The following is a 20,308-nucleotide window of genomic DNA, read 5'->3' as shown; positions in this document are numbered from 1 at the left end:
TCTAATATTGTCATTTATTGTCTAGTGATTTTTAAAAAGCATATGCCAGTTTTCTCAGCTATTCCTTCAACCATTGGATATCTGCTTTGTTTCCAATTCTTTGATACCATAAAGAGTTCTGTGATAGACTTTCAATATCAAAGACTTTAAGATATTTAGATGAAAGGAACTTCAGAGTCTAGTCTAATCCTCTCACTTTGCAGATGAGGAAACTAAGGCCCAGGGAGCTAAAGGAATTTGTCTGTGATCACATATAGACTCATAGATCTGAGTCAAAAGGGAAAAAGACACCCAACCCCTTCATCTAGCAAAACCCAAAATGAATCTAGAGAGCTACAGTGATTTGCTTGTAGTCCCACAGGTAGTTAAGTGATGAGGTGGGATTTGAACCTAAGACCTCTGATTTCAGAGCTAGTGTTCTTTCCTCAGTACCCCATCGCCTCCTTTCTGTATTGAACCTTCTGCATATCTGTTTTCAGATCTGTAGAACAAATCTGAAAAATCAAAACACCAACCCCCAGTGCAGGCCTATTGGAATGAACTTCCTTGCTCAACATGAGGGGAAACCTAGTGGACATTTCCCCTGGAATGTCAGTTCTGTTTTTCTCACCTCCCACTCGGATACTTGTCCACTCTTCTGATGACTTCAAGAACTAGGGGAGCTGACTGCATTGTATATCACTGATCAAAGCTTCCGAAGGCACCAGATGAGAGCCATCTACTTTTACCTTCCTTGGGTAGCTAAAGCAGCCATGCTAGGTATGCTCCAAAGCTGAAGGGCTCCTCTCTCTGTTCACCTGCAGGACATGAAGTACTACAGTGAGGAGGCTGAGGTGGATATTCGAGACCCAAACAAGGACTATGACCTCTACCGGTTCACCTGCCACGAACTCCAGCGACTTATGGCTGAAATCCAAGAACTCAAGAGCCGAGGCAGCAGGGACAGTGTAAGGAACTAGGGCTGAATTAGCTCTTTAGGGCCAAAGACTCTCCCAGCCTCTTTCCGGGTTAAGGAATCTTAGGGAAATTTCTTAGACCCCTCACATGATAATCCTTGTTATTATCTACTGATAATTTCTCATAGCATCTTCTGGTATAGAGGACAGGAACCACTGGGTTAGACTATTCTAGGCTTTGGATTTCATCTTCTTTCTTTTCTTACTCTTTCTGGTTTTAAGCTTTGAACTATATACCTGTGAATTTTCTTATAGTTTGGAGTCTTTCTCCTGTTAGTAGCCAATTAATATTTACTCTGATTGAGAAAGGGGAAAAAGAGAAAAAAGTCTCAGCACCTGAGCAAATATTTAAAGGCTATTTTTAAAGTTCCTCTTCTGTGTGAAGAAGTGGGTTGGTAGTGGGGCACAAAGACAAAATTCAAACAATCTCTGCCCTATTGGCATCCTGTTGTACTGGGAGAATGCTCTGTATACACAGATGAATAAATAGCAGATAAAGATCAGGTAATTTCCAAGCTAGAAAAGGGAACTAGACTCTTGAGGCCATACTTGTGCTGGGGCATTTAAAGAAGCAAAGGTGGAAAGCACAGGGGTGGTCTGTTCAAAGGACTGGATGATGAGATCGTTGAAGAAGTCTAGAGATAGGGAATAAGTGGCCCAGATCAGAGACTTGAGGAATACTCACAGATGATGGATGAACTGACAAAAGAGACTAAGGAGGAGCAGGTAAATGAGATCAAAGAGAGCCCAAGGAGGAGAGAGAAAGCACTTCGAAGGAGAGGGCTGATCATTGTGGAGCATAGCCAAGGGTTCCAGACAGGTAACGATTAAGGGGGAGGGATTTTTCCCTGAACTTTGACAGTGAATGGGTTGTGAAATCTAAAATAAGATCATTAAGCTCAGTTTTCTTGGTGATAGTATGGACTTGAACATAAAGTTAGAAAGAATTATTAAATATAAGAAACTGAAAAGACTTGAGAAGGGGAGAGTGAGGGATGAGACAAGTTTGAAGAAAAGCGTGTGTAGTAGAGGAACTGGCTTTATGGAGAAGGGCTACACAAGAGTCCAGGAGGAGAGGAGAGAGAGAAAGATGGATCAGGGTTTTGAGGGGGATCTTAGGAAAGAAGAGGAAAATTCAAGCAAAGTTGCTCTTTTCTCAGTAAAAGGAGTTGCTGCCTGCTTAGGGAAAGGTGTTGGGTTTTCGAGGAAAAAAAGGTGGAAACAGCTGGAGAAGGGAATTAGGATCAACTCCTGGGGGAAGACTACAATTTTCCTGAGTAGCACAAAGAGTCTGGCTGTACTGACATAATTTAAACAGTACAAAAGTTTGAGAGTATGTACCCAGAAAATAGATGGTGGGTCATGGGAGGAGTTGTGGTTGAGGATCAAAAGGGGAAAATGAGGAAACGGGTTCAGGGTCTTAAGTAATGATAGATCAAGGGTGAAGGAAACACACAGTCAAACTGTTCACCTCCAGTCAGGGCTCTAAAGAGGAAAGTAAGGCCAGAGCAGAGATGGTGGCCTGAGCAAACAGGGAGGTTGGAGGGACTGACGTTGACATTCAGGGAGAAAGGAGGGAGAGGGTGAGGTAGAAGGATAGGAGATTGTGATCACATATTGGAGATGGCATAGTATGATCTGGATAGCTGAGACTGAAGAAAATTGTAGGTTCCAAGAGTTGAGAGGTTGATGAACTGTGAGACCATGATCTTTGAGGAAAGACTGGCTCATCAGTATATTTCCAACAAAGTATCAGAGCTGGAGAGAGACACTGACCCAGGGACTGAATTCCTTGGGGAAAGCTGCATGTAGCCTGGACAACAACATCTTCTGATCAGGGGTCATTATAACTGACTGAATCCCTGGATTGCAGAGCAGAGAGCATGCATCATAGATGCTGGTTGGAAGGGGCCTCCGCTGATGGAGGCTGGTATTGGAGTACATTTTCCTCTTTAAACACAGGTGGATAGGGACCCAAGCCGATCTAGGTCATTTAACAAAGGAGAGAGTTAAGATTAAGTGATTTATCCTTGGTCACAGGTATTATCAGATCTGGTATTGAAACTCTGGTGTTCCAAATCTGGCTCTTTCCCTCATATCACAATGCCTTGAGGACTGCAGGGATTGAACTGAGCAAACACATAGCACCAAACAATTCTTAAATTACATCCCCAAATGGCCAGAGATGGAGCTCCCTCAGCAGATTCCCTGCCCATGGGGTGTTGGAGGCTTTGTGTGTGGCCTAGCTAGTTTTTGGACCCTGGACAGATAACCTCAGGCCTATACCTAAAGTCCTCTAGTCTTTATTCCTTATTTTGGTTGTTTTAGTTGCCTGATCAGACTTGGAGCCCCTTGGTCACTTAGAATTGGGGAGCATTCACATATATGTTTTAGGTTTTTGCAAGGCAGTGGAGTTAAGTGGCTTGCCCAAGGCCACACAGCTAGGCAATTAAGTGTCTGAGGCTGGATTTGAACTCAGGTCCTCCTGACTCCAGGGCCAGTGCTCTATCCACTGTGGTACCTAGCTGCCCCAAATATTCATATATATATATATATATTGATGAAATTTAATCTGTTAGTATCAGATGAGCAACTTGGACTCCAGTGCTCTAGGAGCTAGAAGTATGTGTGAGGGCACAGGACAATGCAATGGAGACCTCTTTCCTGATATTCATACTCTTCTAATCTATCATGCTGAGTTTTGCATATTGCTATTATCAGTGAAGAGAGAACTTTTACAATTTAAAAATCTTTCCTGCTGAGTTCATTTATTTCCTTAGTGGTTTTAGTGAGTTCTAATTTTCCTCCAAATTGTCTCTATTTGGGGTGGACCCCTTTTCTATGATTGATTGTGCAAGGTGGTAGAAAGACTGAGAAAGGCCAGGTTTTTCCACATCTGTTTTTCCTCAGGCTTCTGAGATAGAAGAGAGGCGGATCCAGAGCTGTGTTCACTTCATGACCCTGAAGAAACTGAACCGACTGGCTCATATCAGACTGAAGAAGGGGCGAGATCAGACTCATGAGGTAGGTAGCACTGGACAGACAGATGGCAGGGAGTTTTGAGATGCCACCTATTGCCTTCCTCCATCTCCCATGAGTCAGTCTCATCTCTTCTTTTCAGGCTAAGCAGAAAGTGGATGCCTATCACCTCCAGCTCCAGAACCTGCTGTATGAGGTGATGCACCTGCAGAAAGAGATCACCAAGTGCCTCGAGTTTAAGTGAGTATGGGAATGGGGGCAGCTCAGTGGACAATGACTTGGGGAACACAGTAGCTTGCGAAAGGCCCCAGACAGAAATCTCAGAGACTAGGAAAAGCTGAGTCATTCATTGGGTTATGTCAAGTGATGACTTAGAGCTGGGAAAATAAATCCCCAAAAAATCAAACCCAGACTGGGATTTTTTTCCTAGCAGGTTCCTCAGTATTGCAAGCTCGACTTTCAGACTCTATAGCTGTCACACTATCCCTTTCTGTTATTCCCTGTTGATTTTTCTCTCCCAGATTCCCACAATGTATGTGTGAATGGGTAACACTTTGGAGAATTAACCTGATTTTCACATGCACAATTTGTAGCACTGCTGCCCTCATGTGTAGGACAGCAGTTGTCCTACATCCTGTTTCTAGGCTAGGCCGGACATACTTAGAACTTTCCCATGTTGTTCAAAAAACATAGTGTCTGAGTTCCTTCCTCTTCTGATTGTCGTCATCCAGATGCTGAACAAACACCTCTGTTAATGCACTCTGAAGTAGGTGTGCCTCCTGGATGTGCCATTCTAATCATTCAGTTTATGTTTCATGTAGACTTATGTGTTGCCACTTAGCCAGGCTGCCTCTGCTCTCGGTTTTTGAAATTTTTAAAAATTTAAATGAAGGATTATCCTTTTATCCCTGCTAGATTTCATTGGACTGGCATTCCTTGTTCCAGCCCATAAAGTGATTTTATCAGTTATTGATTAAGCCATAGTCTTTGCAGCTTTCAGTCAACTGAAGATTAAATGTTCTTTCTGGGTCCTTATTTACAGAATCATAGAATTCGGTGTGGGAAGGAATCACTGACCCTAGCCCATGCCTCAAAATAAAATACTTCTTAAAACAATTTATTTAAGGCAGTAGGGTTTGAGTGATTTGCCCACAGTCACACAACTAGGCATTTATGAAGTGTCTGAGGCTGAATTTGAACTCAGGTCCTCCTGACTTCAGGGTCAGTGCTCTACTCACTGAACCACATAGCTACCCCTACCAAAAATAAAATACTTGACAACATTCCTGACTCCAATGAAGCAGGAAGGGGTGGAGGAGGCAGTAAGGAAGTGAGGCAATTCAGGTATCTCATATTTTAAAATAGATTTTTATTTTTATTCTGAGCTTGGCAAATCCCAAATAAACTGGTCATTTGTGTATACACAGTAGAACAGAAAAGAAGACGTGGAAATGCACATCTCTCTGACATAAGCTTTCAGGGTTGTTCTGTTTTTCTGGCCTTTCTTGTGACCTTTGTTTTTCTCTCCTAAAAAAAAAACGCCTCTTTTCATTTGTGAGTAACAAATTATTGAGGGGAAGAGTCTTCCTTTCTACTAAGGCTGTGTCGTCCTTTTTGCCCTTTCTACCTGCTGCTCCTGGTTCAGCCTTTTGGGCCAAGCAGCCCAAAGTCATCTTCCTCTGACAGCTCTTCAGCTCCAGCACTGTCACTCTGAGGCTTCTCTAGCTCCATTAGTCAGTCATCCCGTGGCCTGGAATCAAGACCCTTCATGATTCTAGGTTGTCTTTTTTCTGGAAGCTCTCCATCTGATCACCATCCCTTCTAAATTGGTGGCATGATATTCCTGATAAGCCCTGACCTGACTGGAGTACCGCAGAGCTCGGATCTTCATCTTGGACGCTTGATCTCCTTAATTCAGTCTGATTGCATTAGGTTTCTTGACTGTTGGATCACACTCAGGGGGCAGGAGTTGGGGACAGAAGGTGAGAGTATAGACATTTACATTGCATCTGATCCATGCCAGTCACTACTAGGCCCTTTTTACCAATATTTGCCTGCAAAGGTAGGAGCTAAAGTATAAGAGAAAGCAAAATGATATAATAAGATGATTTTTTTTTAAATTAAAGGTAATGGTTCTTGGTCTTTGTTCAAACTCCACAGTTCTTTCTCTGGATACAGATGGTATTTTCCATCACAGAGAGCCCCAAACTGTCCCTGATTGTTGCACTGATGGAATGAGCGAGTCCATCCAGGTTGATCATCACCCCCATGTTGCTGTTAGGGTGTACAGTGTTTTTCTGGTTCTGCTCATCTCATTCAGCATCAGTTCATGCAAATCCCTCCAGGCTTCCCTGAATTCCCATCCCTCCTGGTTTCTAATAGAACAGTTTGTTAAGCCATTCCCCAATTGAAGGACATTTACTTGACTTCCAATTCTTTGCCACCACGAAAAGGGCTGCTATAAATATTTTTATACAAGTGATGTTTTTATCCTTTTTCATCATCTCTTCAGGGTATAGACCCAGTAGTGGTATTGCTGGGTCAAAGGGTATGCACATTTTTGTTGCCCTTTGGGCATGGTTCCAAATTTCTCTCCTGAAAGGTTGGATGAGTTTACAGCTCCACCAACAGTGTAATAGTGTCCCAGATTTCCCACAACCCTTCCAACAATGATCATTACCCTTTCGGGTCATATTGGCCAGTCTGAGAGGTGTCGGGTGATACCTCAGAGAAGCTTTAATTTGCATTTCTCTAATAAGTAATGATTTAGAGCAATTTTTTCATATGATTATGTATTGCTTTGATCTCCTCAGCTGTAAATTGTCTTGCATATCCTTTGACTGTCAGTTGGAGAATGGCTTTTTTTTAAAGACTCAGTTCTCTGTATGTTTTAGAAATGAGTCCTTTGTCAGAAACATTAGTTGTAAAGATTGTTTCCCAGTTTACTACGTTTTTTTTTTATCTTGGTTACAGGGGTTTTATCTATGCAAAAGCTTTTTAATTTAATGTAATCAGAATCATCTACTTGTTTTTAGTGATGCTCTCCATCTCTTCCTTAGTCATAAACTGCTCCCCTTTCCATAGATCTGACAGGTAAACTAGTCCTTGATCTTCTAATTTGCTTATAGTACTGTTTTTTATGTCTTAAGTCCTGTATCCATTTGGATCTTATTTTGGTAAAGGGTGTGAGGTGTTGGTCTAATCTAAGTTTCTTCCATACTAACTTCCAATTTTCCCAGCAGTTTTTATCAGAGAGGGAGTTTTTATCCCAATAACTGGACAGCAAATTACTATAATCATTTCCTGCTATTGTTCCTAGTCTATTCTACTGGTCTACCACTCTGTTTCTTAGCCGATACCAGACAGTTTTTATGACTGATACAGCCCAACATTCTTTATGACGCCAACTACCTCACAAATAGAGACAATTGAGCTTGCTGGAAAATACAATCTCTCCCCCCCCCCCCCCAGATGTTTTTCAGACAAGTTTCTGTCTGAGAGCAGCACCCTCATCTTATTCTTTTAAAGTTGATTTTTTTAACCTGTATGTAAGATTTTACATTTATCCATATGACCTTTTGTCTTACTTGCTTCATCCCAGTGTTCTAACCTGTCATCGTCTTGGTGGGATCCCAAGTGGATTAGTTATACCTCCATGTTTTGTATCAGCTTCAACTTTAAGTATCTTCCTTATGCCTTTGTCCATGTTCTTGATAAAAACATTGAAGTGAATGAGAACAGCTTCAGGACGTCCCTGGTCATGTTGAGATCAGACTCTTCACTGACTCCTCCAGTTCAGCTGCTTCTGAATCCATCCCATTGTAAAGTTCCCTCATCCACATTTCTACACAAGAGGTTGTGTCAAAGGCTTGGCTCAAATCTAGGCAAATTTTATACTGACCATTTTCTTTAATTACCAACTTAGTGACCTTCTTAAGAAGGAAATAGGGTCAATCTGACATGAGATTTTGTTTCTGAAGCAATGCTAACTTTAATATTTTCTAGGGATTTACCATGGATCAAAACCAAACTGTACCCTCTGGTTTTAAGGATCCCTTTCCTCCCTTTTCCCTTGTCTCTTCTTAGCCCTGTATACTTGTCTCATGCTTTTAAGATCTGTTGGATTATCACCAAAAGTGGGTCAGCAGTCTCTCCCCCTTGCCATTGTTTGTATGTTCATAAGCTCATCAAGTAAGGGCTGTCAAGGACTTCTGAGACAGTTTAGTCCAGCCCCACCTATTCATTTTGTAGATGAGGAAACCAAATCTAAAGACATGAAATCACCTCCCAGGTAGTAAAGAATAGTCAACATTGAAACACTGACCTCTTCAAATCCAGTCACTCATCCCTCTGACCCACAATTCTGGGCCATGTGGCTTGAATTTAACAAGGGCAGCAAGAAGCTCTCTTATTATCTGAGTTACCTTGAGTTTCAGATTCATTTTTACCACCTCCTCTCTCCTCTATAAAAGTTCTTTTTCATAGCATTTTTCCATAATAGGTTCTTTAGAATTGTCTTGAATTGTTATATTGCTGATACTGTGTATTCTGTTCTCTTGCTTCAGGGAAGCAATTTAAAAATTATTGGCGTCATCTTTCTGCGTTCATCAGTTATCATCCTATCACCTCAGTCTGTGATCCTATCCCTTCTTTGATCCTTTATCCTACAGTGAAGCAAAGCAAAAAGTTGGTTTTTTGAACATGCTTAACTTTTCATTGCCTGCCTCAGTTCACTCTGAACCTTAGTATCATGGGTAGTTTTCTCTGTTTTAAAACTATCCATCTAGATGTGTATCCAACATGCAGCTCCTGGTCACGTGCGGTGCTCAGAGTCCATATTGCATTTTATTATTATATTCATTGATAATGTTACAGTATAGTCATCAATAGATATTAAATTCTGTATTGCAGTCTTTGACAAGATTTTGTTGGTGATAGAAGAGCCAAAAAGTTGGAAGTCCATGATTAGATAGTTTTCCATCCCTTTGGGGATATTTTCTTATGATAACAAACATTAATTGCCTACTATATAAGTGACATTGTGCAGACCCTGTTTAGCTTTCCTCTGAACATTTCTGTCCCATAGTATGAAGTGCATATCAAGTTATTCCTAACCTATTATAAACTGGAAAAATTAGAGGTCACCCTTTGCTCTCCTTCACTTCCCCCCCCCCCCACACACACACACATGGTAGCAATCAACTCACTTCAGTAACAAGCTTTTCCTTACTTGTGTTGATCAGATATGGAATAAATAGCCTTTCCCTTTGGTTAATTCTGCTTCTGGGGAAAAAAATGGCAGGATTGTATGCTTTGCTTTTGGCCTAAAAAAGCACTCTGACATATGTTGTATCTGCATTCCAGGGGTGTCTTGTCATTGCTGCCTCCTGCCTCTGCCAGATGAATGCTGTATATATTGATGGGATGGCCTCCACAGCTGTCTCTACTATTCCCCAACCTTCCTGGGTGTTTTTTCTTTTTAATAGTATTTTGTTTTATCCCAATTATATGTAAAGATAATTTTTTTTTTAGGTTTTTGCAAGGCATATAGGGTTAAGTGGCTTGCCCAAGGCCACACAGTCAGATCATTAAGTGTCTGAGGCTGGATTTGAAGTCAGGTACTCCTGACTCCAAGGCCAGTGCTCTTTCCACTGCACCACCTAGCCACCCCGTAAATATAATTTTTAGCATATTTTTTCCAAATTTTCTCCCTCACCTTTCCCTCCCTAAGCAATTGATATAGATTATATATGTGCAATTGTTGTAAAACTTTACATATTAATCATGTTATGAAAGAAGACCTCTCTTCCTCCCACCCAAGAAGAAGGAAGAAAGTAAAGAATGATGTGCTTCAATCTGCATTCCAGATTCTATCAGTGCTTTCTCTGGAGGTTGATAGCATTTTTCATCATAAGTTTTTTAGAATTGTCTTGAATTGTTGTATTGCTGATACTCTGTATACTGTTCTCTTGGTTCTGCTCATTTCACTTTGCATCAGTTCGTGTAAGACTTTCCAGGTTTTTCTTGAAATCATCCACCTCATCATTTCTTATTGTATCTTCTTGTATTCTATCACAATCATATACTACAATTTGTTCTGTCATTCCCCAATTGATGAAAAAAGAGGTGCTATAAATATTTTTATACAATTGGGTATTGGGTCGTTTTTCTTTTTCTTTGATCTCTCTGTGATACAGACCTAGCAGCGGTATTGGGTCAAAGGGGGTATAGAGCTTTGGACCTAGTTCCACATTCCTCTCCAGCATGATTGACCCAGTTCAGTGTCTTCTTTTAATAAGTTGCCCTAGACAGGACTAGATTCAGTCTCCTCATCAAACCTCAGGGATAATTCTAAATTCACATTTGGACCAAGCTCTCTGAGGTCATCATTTCTTTGGGGCATCTGACTCCTGTGACCTTCTAGCATCCACATAAGCCATTTTGAGTGCATCCATCATGCCTGTTCTCTCTGGCAGGGTTTGTGTGAATGCTTTTCTCCCTCCTGTTTCAGTTTTGGAGTATAGTGACAAAACTTCAGTCAAATACATTCTAATTGACTCTTTCATGTTCCTTCATCCCTCTTAGGGTCCTGAATAGAAAATCCCATCTCAGATACCATCTTCTTAGTTCTCTGTTTCCCAAAGGCTTTTCTCTTAGGCATTCTGCCTTTTATTTTTCTTTTAGTGGGCATCAGGGAAAAACATCATCTGTGCCTCTGAGGGCTTTGGTTTCTTGTCTGACTTACTACTCTTTGGCAAAGTACTTTTGAACTTCCTTGCAGCTGGATAATTTGAGCATATGTGAATTACCGCAACCAGAGATAGTCATCTGGCTCGCAAGTCTCAAGAGAGTTGTCTCCAGATGTCAGCCATGACTTTTATTGACTTTTCTTTGATCTGTATTCGATTCTTCTCCCAACTGCCTTTTTTCCCCCTCTTTTCATCTTAAAATAGTGAAGTATTATTGATAGTTTTTGTTTGCAAATTTCATTTGTTTTTGGATAAACAATTTTGTTCTCTGGTGAACCCTCAGTTGTAACAAAGAAACACAGTTGATCAAAACTAACTTATACAAAGTCACCACTAAGTGGCAAAGAAAAAGAAAAAATAAGTGGTCAGTGTATCCATAGATCTCTTCCCCTCTCCAAGCTGTATGTACTTTGTCTCTTTTGGGGGACCACCCTTATCCTGAAGCATTTTTATCAAGCTAAGCCATCAGTAAAAAGAGTAGATGGCATAAGTCCAAGAGCAGGAACTACCCCCCCCCCCCCCAAGGGCATCTCCCACCTCAGTGAATAAGAAGTTAATATAGAGTCACCAGTTAGCTAAGGAAGTTGCACATGGGCCTTGGGATTGAAACTTGTGACTGGTGGGTCAGTGATTTGAATTTCCCAGAATCTAAAGTTTAAATCTTTGCTTCTTTTAAAGGTCGAAACATGAAGAAATTGAGCTCGTAAGTATGGAAGAGTTTTACCAGGAGGCCCCCCCCGAGATCAGCAAGCGTGAGGTCACCATGGGGGACCCTCACCAGCAGACCCTTGCTCGCCTGGACTGGGAACTGGAACAGAGGAAAAGGTAATCATAATTATTGTGTCTTGAGGAAGGACTTTCCCTTTCTTCAAAGGGTCATATGCTTTACCTACTCCTTGAAAATAAAGAGCTAGTTTAACTTAAGACCCCTCCTTGTCATCATCAGCCTAGTCTCAGGTTTCTCCTTCCCTGCTTTCTGATTAGAGGTCTCTCTTTCCGGAGATTACTTTGTGATTCTGGTTGTTCAGTCATACCATGTCTTCTAAAAGACTTGAGAGCCTATCCCTGCCCTGCAAGGTCCATAGTGCCTCTGGTTCTCACCTCAATCTGAGGAGGCAGTGATTCTGGGATCTTCCCAGTGTCTCCTGGCCTGAGTGAGCCTACGGTCTAATGGGGAGGTGACTGGTGTGAGTTCAGTTGATGTGTGAGAGAGTCTGAGCTGAAGGTCAGAATGGGGTGAGGCTGGGAGGCTCTTGCCAGCAGGCTACAGCCATCTCACTCATCAGATCCCCTTTCTGTCATTCCCATCACATCTTAGCTTCACCTAGGCCTTCCCAATGCCCCGAGGAAATGGGGTCTCTTCCATGAGCTCTCTGAGCCTAGCACTGGTGGGGAGGCCCCACTAGTCCCAGACTGTCTGACTGTGATAGTGTTGGTACCTATGACGGACTCGAGCACATGGCTGGATGCTGGAAGTTGACCTTGACGGAACCTCTGATTAAATGTGAAATTGTTGCTTCCTTCATCAGGTTGGCAGAAAAGTACAAAGAATGTCTTGCCAACAAAGAGAAAATCCTGAAGGAGATTGAGGTCAAGAAGGAATACCTGAGCAGCCTTCAGCCTCAACTTAACAGCATCATGCAGGTCAGTTTTCCCAGACCTCCCCTCTTATGAATCCGGGCCTTCTCCTCCAGCAGGATCAGCGATGCCAAGTACTGGGGTGATTTGGCTCATCCACTCAGCCTTTTGGGGTCTGGGAATCTCTCCATCATAGCACCATGACCTGCATGTTAGGTGAGATGGTGTACCAGGAACAGGAAGTGGTGGCTAAGCCCATCCAATAAGGGAGTGCCGACATCCACAAACATTGGGGGTAAATTAGATTCTTCTCTGCCACTTACTTGTTACTATCAATTTGTGGATTTATGTCCAAAGAACAGTCAGTCTCTAGTGTATTTTAGCCCAGGCCCTCCACTAAGCACTGGGCTTACAGAAAGAGGCACAAGACTGTCCTCACAGAGCTCCAGGGGACAAAAGTTCAATAAGTGTATACAAACAAGACTGAATGGGCTTCCTTTAAAGGATGGGATTTTAGGTGGGACTTGAAGAAAGCCAGGACATGCATGAGCTTAGTGGGGAATGACCAGAAAGTCTCAGTTCAAGCCAATGGTAGCAGCTCCTGCTGGTGCTTCTGAGACCACCTGGTGATTTTGTGACCCTTCAGGATGATGTGCGTGGCTGAGTGCTCCCCATGAGCCCAGAGCCCAAAACGAAAAGAAGCAAGACTGGATGAGTGGCAGAGCTGAAAGACATTCACTTACTCTCATTAAGGAGGAGTAAGGATACCCAGTGAAAGGGGTCAAGGGAAAATTGGAAATGAGAAGCCACCATGGCACCCCAGCTTTTTGGGCTTAGTACTTGTCAAGGACTGTTGGTGTTGAGTGTAAGAACTAGTGACTCTGGGAGTCAGTTGTAAGTGTAAGGTTAAATCTTGAAGAAAGAAGAGGGAGTTACAATCTCCTAGAGGCTGTTGGAGACAGTGACGTGGCCCCAGAGAGGTCATTGGCAAGTCAGGGTGCTTGGGCCACATAGTGGTGATGAAGAGATTGATGATCTCATGCTGCTGGCGGGTTCCTTCCTTCGTGGGTAGGTGTCCTCTGGCAGACGCTGGTGTCAGTTAACAAGGACATGATATAGAGTGTTACAGTCACTCTCAGGACAATGTCCCAAGCCCGCAGGGGGAGCCCTTCTCCTTTGAGATAGGTAGGAGGCACAGTAGAAATAAGGCCTGTGTGGGGACAGCTTGAGGCAGAGAAACATTGTCACCTGATAAAGAGTTGCTCTGAGTGCTAGTCTGCTTTTGACCTCCCATACTCCTTGAAGATGTGTCCCCCTGGCTGAGGGCTGGATAAAACAACAGTGTGTGGGGGAGATGCCACCTTGTTCAAAGGGTGATCTAACCCAGAGGGAAAGGGGTCTTTCTCCTTGATCATGACACTGGTTTTGTGACCCCTGGAGCTCTGACTGAGCTTGAGGGTAGCTCTGAGGTCAAGCCTTGTGTCAGCTTCCCAAAGATCCAGAGAGGAGTCTGATCTGTAGGCCTCCCCCACTCCCTGCATGTCCCTGGAGGCCTTGAGATGGAACCAGGAGACAGCACTTGAGCTTGTTTCCATCAGACCTCACTCCCCCAGGCCAGGCCTGGCCAGCCTGTCGTCAGGAGTGGTCAAGGTCCGAGGGTAAGGCTGGTCCTTTAGAGTGAACTTCAAGGGAGAAACGCAGTGGAACAGGCAAGGTCATGATTTCAAGCCAGCTCTGTCCTCCTTGCTGGGTTACAGAGCAAGGCAGACCAGGAAGTGGGGGAGTTGGCACACAGAGCACTCTGTCATGAAAGCCAGCGGGAAGAAGGGAGAGGCTGCAGAAGAGGAACTAGGGCCCCAATGTCGAACCCAGCATGGAGGGAGCCGAGCCACCTGCTTTGGACCATTCTGGAGGTCTTTGAGAGAGGCTGGGTGGTGCAAGAAAGGCCTGCATGCCCTCGGAGAGCCCCTCCAACCTGGAGATTCTGGGGTCATCTTGAACAAGAAGGCCCTGGGCCCCAGGGCCCTTGGGAGGGGCTTCAGCCTTGAAGATCCTTGCTAGCACAAGCCAACAGGGTGATCCATCCTTTTTGGAGACTGCCTCATTGTGAAAAGGAAACCACCAGGGCCCAGCTCTCTGCTTTTGGAGAGCTCCAGTTTGTTAGATGTGGCCTTGGATTGGCAGTGCCCTCCTGTTCACAAACCCTCCTGTCTGAGCTGTTCCAGCCTGCAGCCCTTAGCTGCCGGCTAGACTGGCAGACTCCTCCTTTCCCACAAGGACAAACTATTCTGGTTTGACATTTTGTCATTTTGAGGCAGTGTAGCATAGAATTACATAGAATGCTGGTCTTGGTGGCAGGAGGGCATGGGTTCAAATCCTGATCCCAAGGGGCAGCTAGGTGGCGTAGTGGCTAAAGCACCGGCCCTGGAGTCAGGAGTACCTGGGTTCAAATCCGGTGTCTCAGACACTTGATAATTAACTGTTGTGTGGCCTTGGGCAAGCCACTTAACCCCGCTTGCCTTGCAAAAAAAAACAAAAACAAATCCTGACCCCAATCCCTTGATCTTGTTTCCTGAGCCTCCCCTCTGTGACAGATTGGTTGGGATGGGGGTGGAAGGCATGTCCCATCCCACCCCAGACCAGGCTGGAGAGTCAATACAGGACAGGTCGTTTCTTGTTTCTCTTTTTGCCAGGCCTCACTCCCGGTGCAGGAGTACCTCTTTATGCCCTTTGACCAAGCCCACAAGCAGTACGAGACCGCCCGACACCTTCCCCCGCCCCTCTATGTGCTCTTTGTTCAAGCCAGTGCTTATGGGCAGGCCTGTGGTGAGTATCTGGAAGCAGGGCTGGGCTTGGGTATCCAGGTGGCCCTGCCCTGGCAGCATCTGGGGGCTCTCAGAGGATGCTTCCCGCAGGCTTGGGTGGCTTTACCCCTCCCCCTCCACCCAGCACAGAGGCTCCTCCTTGGCCATTCCTGTTTCTGAGCAAGCCTGGCGGAAGCTGATGAAACAGCAGCATTTGAGATGCTCTTGCCTTTGAGTCTGGCAAGGTTGGCAAGTCTCACAGGCAGGTGGGGCGGGGTGGGCCAGGCCATACTGGGGCTGCATCCTTTGTCTCCTAAGGAACTCTTGCCCCATCCTCACTCATCAGTCACCAGCTGCTGCCTTGGCACTCACTTCCTCTAGCCAGTGCATGGTGCAGGGAGGTGTGTTGGTGATTAAAGACCAGGAAGGAAGAGATCCAGTTCTTTCCCTAGGGAATGCTTGGGACTCTGGGGCCCTGAGGCTGGGAGGTCTGGGCTATGCCTCCCCTTGACGCACCTACCTGCAGAGGAAGGCTCTGCCTGACATACCACATAAGGCCTCTCTCCCCTCTGACCATGTGCACCACTTCCTTACAGCAATACTGCCTCTTTTCTTGAGTCTTCTCTCCTTTCTGTCTCCTTTTTTCCCTTCCTTTTTTCTGTCCTGTTTGCTACATTAGCTTACATGAAACCTTCCTCCCAGCCCCCTAGGCAGGGTGAGTATTTTTCTTTCCTTGTATCTTTCAAAACAAGCCAGCCTTCCTTATCCCTTTTCCTAATAGCACCCCAAACATTGGACTTGCTCAAAAAAAAAAGGGGATCAAGGACAAATATTTGTCCAGTTCCCTACAAGGTTACTGGTTTGAAGTAGTCTTGGATTAGGCCAGACAGCAGTGACTTCTCTTGAGACACTGTCTTGATGGCCCGGGATTCAGGACATTTTCTTGGCCCATTTGATATAGAACACTCGGGGTCTCTTTAACTGTACTAGAGGACACAAAATGGGGAAGTCAGAAACTTCTGAACTATGGGATTACTGGCCTGTCACTTAGCGGTCAACCTCCCATCTTGTAGAAGTCAGGCAAGCCCCACCGCCACCTGGGGAAGATGGCCCAATGTTAAGACCTGGTTGGAAGTCATGGTTTCAGGCTATGTAGATGGGGAGCAATTCTAAGAACAAATTTCCAGGGGGTTTCATCCAGACTGTGCCCTACCCTGGGAGCACTGCTAGTGGAGGGGCATCTTAAATATCCTCTCCTTGGACATGTCTTTTGTTCTCATGTGATGGTTTGAAGACTCAAACTGACCAGCCAGAGTCATAGTTCTTAAGTTCCATAGGCCTCGGGATTCACCTACTTGACCTGAAGAGTTGTTTTCAAATTACCTTCAGATAAAAAATTATCTGTGGCTATCGAGGGCAGCGTGGAAGAAGCCAAGGCTCTGTACAAACCACCTGAGGATTCTCAAGGTAAAGGCTTGGCTGAATTTGTTTTTCCTTCCCTTGCTACGTCCAAAATCATCACACCACCTCTGATTCTGTGGAGTCCAGGTGTTAGAAGTGACTGTTGCTAGGCCTGGGATGTTCCCATGCTCTCCCTGACAGCCCAGGCCCTTGTTGGGGGGGGGGGGGGGGGGCCATGGATACATTGACTCTTAGGGATCCTTCGGTGCAATCCTGATCTCTCTCCCTTCTCTCTTTGGGTGCAGATGACGAGAGTGACTCAGATGTTGAGGAGGAGCAGACCACAGTAAGAGCCTTGCCTCTGGAATCTAGAATTGAAGGGTAGCCAAGCTGGGGCCGATGACCTTTGGGGCCATCTAAGGTTGGGGGAGGCCTCTGAGGCCACAGCAGTGAGAAGGTGGTCCCTGCTCTTTTGTTCCCAGAAACGTCGACGCCCCACTCTGGGGGTTCAGCTGGATGACAAGAGGAAGGAGATGCTCAAGAGACATCCATTGTCAGTCATGCTGGACCTCAAGTGCAAAGGTGAGACAGCAGGAGATCCCATAATAAGGACATGGGAGGCAGTGGGCCCAAGCTAGGAAGAAGCCAGACCTGGATCTCTTGACACTAAATCAAATGCCATTTATACTGCCTCTGAGGTTTGGGGCTTAAAAAAAGGTTTTTTCCCAACAATTTGAATGTTTTGAAGTTTATGGGGATCTGGAAGAGTTTTTCTGCTCTTCTCACCATAGTTTTGTAGAAGGGATCAGGGGTGGGCTCAGAGATGACTTGCCAGCTAGGCAGCCCGGTGCCCATTTTATTCTGTTGGCCAAGAGCATTGACCCAGATGGGCCGTGTCTGTCCTGTGACCCCCTCGCCCCTGTTCTCTTGCAGATGACAGTGTGCTCCATTTGACATTTTATTACCTCATGAACCTCAACATCATGACTGTGAAGGCCAGAGTGAGCACCGCAACAGAGATCATCACTCCAGTGAGCGCAGGGTGCGTGTTCCCTAACTTGTTGTGGGAGGCAGTGGCAGGAGAGGTGTGGGGGGACCTCTTTTTTCCAGCCCTCTTCCCACAGTCAGGGCCTGCTCTGATGGCATCCCCTCTAGAAAGGTACCTTTGGACCAGAGTCTTGGGGGGACGTTCTGCTGTCTCAGCTTTCCTGGGACATCCCAAAGGGAATTGGTTTTTCCCTGAGCTCACCTATAGCAACCGAGCTCAACCCTTTGATAGGAGACAGGTGGGGAGGCTGTATTGGAACCTTCCTTAGTGGGAGACTCTGGGAGCCTGATCAGATGCCCAGGCTTATGGAGAAGGCTTAGCCAGAAGAGCCCCCTTTTAGCTGACTATCCTTTTTAGGGGACTGATTACAGTTGCCTCTGTTTCTTTCTGAGTCCATCAGAGGGAGCCCGAGGTTCTCCAAGCTGCCTGAGCTCTTTATCCTGGAAGCCATGATGGAGCCCTTGGGGGCTGGTGGCCATTAAACTCCCCCAGCTCTGTACATGGGCCCCTGTCCCTTTCTGATCTCTCCTTTGTTAAAGAAGTTAGAGGAGACACCCCATCAATCTAGCCAGAAAGTGGGGCTGGGAAACACTCCCCCTCAGGCAAAGGGACCCACTTCAATTTCCTTTTGGATGAAATGTGCTCAGTCTGCCTGATGGAGGAGAGAACGGGGCCAGCTCTCTTCTGCCTGTCACACTTAATTATTTTCTGTCCCAGCCCATGTGGGTAGTGGCAAGGTCGGTGCCGCCAGCTTTGTTCTGGTTTGTTGGGTCACCTTGTCTCCAGTGCCGAAGATAATGTCCCTTCCCTTGGGCTGTGCTTGCTGCAATTTGCATGAGACTGGGCTCACCCTGCCAGACTAATAGCCAGACAGACCCAAGCCCTTAGTAATGCAGCTGTTTAGGGCAGTCTGCCCAAACTCTGTAGCACTTCTTCAGCAGGATCACCTGGCCATGTGGCCCTCAGGAGACAGATGTTGGTCAGAGACCTGGCCTGGCCTTCCATCTCCAGCTTATGACCCTGGACATTCCTTTTGTTTTGTAAAATGTGGCTTTCCTCACAGGCGTTGAGAAATCTGAGAGCATGCCAGTGAAAACCTGCTCCAGGATCTTGCGGCTCTTTGGGTTAGGCTGAGGGCCCTGGAAGGCAGGAGCTCCTAGGCCTGGTGGCCCAGTCCTCATATCTCTCCCTTCCTCTTCCTAGTGACCTGCTATCTCCTGATATGATCTTAAGCTGCCTGTATCCTGGGGATCACGGCAAGAAGACTCCCAACCCAGCCAACCGGTACCAGTTTGATAAAGTTGGGTAAGGCAGCTCAGGTTGTTCTTCCCACAGGGTTCAAGTTTCTAGTGAAAGATGCCTTAGGTAGGTGTGACCAACTCGCAACCTGCCAGCCCCGTGTGGCTGTAAAGCCCATGCATGCGGCATTATTATATTTTGTCATTACACTCATTGGTAATATAGGTTATATTCTAGTTGTAGATGTGAAATTTCATGTGACCTTTGACAAATTTTTGATGGGCCACTAAAAAATTAGACTCCCCGAGTCTCTTCCCTAGCTCCCTGGAACGGGCATTAGGAGATGTAGGTTGGAATCTTGACTGTTTGACCATCACATGCCCTGGAAAGACCTCAGTTTCCTCTGTAAAAGGAGTACCATGTTTGCAGTGGAGGTTGGAAGGGAGAGCCCAAGTGGACATTTTCCTGGGAGTCAAGGGGGCCCATTGCCCTTTGGTTAGATTCAGAACAAATAGAACGAGACCATTGGAAGGGGAGTGAAGAGTTAGCCATCATCACCTTTGACAGTTTGAGAGGATGCCTCATCCCATCACAAATAAGCTAAGCCCCCCCATGATGCAACTTAAGAGCTGGAAGGGGATGGGGAGATCTGCAGTCCAGCCCTTTGCTGTAACTAGATGGGAAAGGTAAGGCCCAGACAGGGCAGGAGACTTCCCCAGAATCACACAGCTAGTATGTTCTTGGAAAGATTTGAACCTAGGTCTTTCTGCCTTTATGTTGGCCACCTCTGGGTTTAGGTCTGGGGGAAGAAATGAGGCTGAGGTCCATTCCACGTATAATTAGTGATCCTTCACTACAGAGAATGTGTGAACTGTGAGGTATGTATTACACACACACACACACACACACACACACACACACACACACACACACTCACATGTAAGGTGGCCTGAGAATGGCTGGAGGAGGGCACAAGCACATCCTCCTTTGAGGCAGGCATTGCATCTAAAGCCTCAAGGTCAGTAAGGCATCTTGCCAATCCTCTGTTCCCATTTTTTACAAATGAGGAAACTGAGACCCATCTGAGTGTTTGCCCAAGGTCATGCAACAAGTTCAGGGCCAAGTCAGTAATGAGATCCAAATTGGGTGTGACCAGAAGACAGCAGAGCTTGAACCAAGTTGGGGGGGGGGAATCCTGAGCTACCAGCCTCTTGGAGAGGGAGGAAGGGCGGCCCTGAGAGGAGGTCCCACTTTGACAGAAACAACCTGTATTATTTACTGCAGCATCTTGACCCTGAGCGACTATGTGCTTGAACTGGGGCACCCCTATTTGTGGGTGCAGAAGCTGGGGGGTCTGCACTTCCCCAAAGAGCAGCCGCAGGTATGTAGAGCAGATAGGGCTCATCCCTGGGGTACCGTGGCCCAAGTGGGCAGGGTTCTGGGCAGTCTTTCCCCACAAGAGGATGCAGCATAGCCCTCTTTAGAAATAAAGCTTCTTGAGCTTTTCTGACAGGATACACTGTTTGAACTGACTGTGACCTAGGAGGCATGGCA

The 20,308-nt window shown here is 45.5% G+C and overlaps 1 protein-coding gene across 4 annotated transcripts in view; it reads left to right on the top strand.

Annotated features, from left to right (window-relative positions):
• THOC5 (THO complex subunit 5) overlaps window positions 1–20,308 on the top strand; it is a 29,183-nt gene that overhangs the window by 4,435 nt on the left and 4,440 nt on the right. For 3 of the 4 annotated variants that reach the window (XM_074206276.1, XM_074206277.1, XM_074206273.1), the window contains exons 3-14: window positions 804–947; window positions 3,867–3,980; window positions 4,078–4,175; window positions 11,363–11,509; window positions 12,214–12,328; window positions 14,956–15,088; window positions 16,456–16,533; window positions 16,773–16,813; window positions 16,950–17,049; window positions 17,401–17,509; window positions 18,719–18,820; window positions 20,039–20,135. In XM_074206276.1, coding sequence (XP_074062377.1) covers window positions 804–947; window positions 3,867–3,980; window positions 4,078–4,175; window positions 11,363–11,509; window positions 12,214–12,328; window positions 14,956–15,088; window positions 16,456–16,533; window positions 16,773–16,813; window positions 16,950–17,049; window positions 17,401–17,509; window positions 18,719–18,820; window positions 20,039–20,135 — 1,278 coding nt within the window. The remainder of the gene's footprint in view (window positions 1–803; window positions 948–3,866; window positions 3,981–4,077; window positions 4,176–11,362; window positions 11,510–12,213; window positions 12,329–14,955; window positions 15,089–16,455; window positions 16,534–16,772; window positions 16,814–16,949; window positions 17,050–17,400; window positions 17,510–18,718; window positions 18,821–20,038; window positions 20,136–20,308) is intronic. The other variant, XM_074206274.1, reaches the window with a different exon arrangement.

This window comes from Macrotis lagotis, chromosome X (genome assembly GCF_037893015.1).
Source record: "Macrotis lagotis isolate mMagLag1 chromosome X, bilby.v1.9.chrom.fasta, whole genome shotgun sequence".
Lineage (NCBI taxonomy): Eukaryota > Metazoa > Chordata > Mammalia > Peramelemorphia > Peramelidae > Macrotis > Macrotis lagotis.
This window is presented reverse-complemented; position numbering and strand designations above follow the sequence as displayed.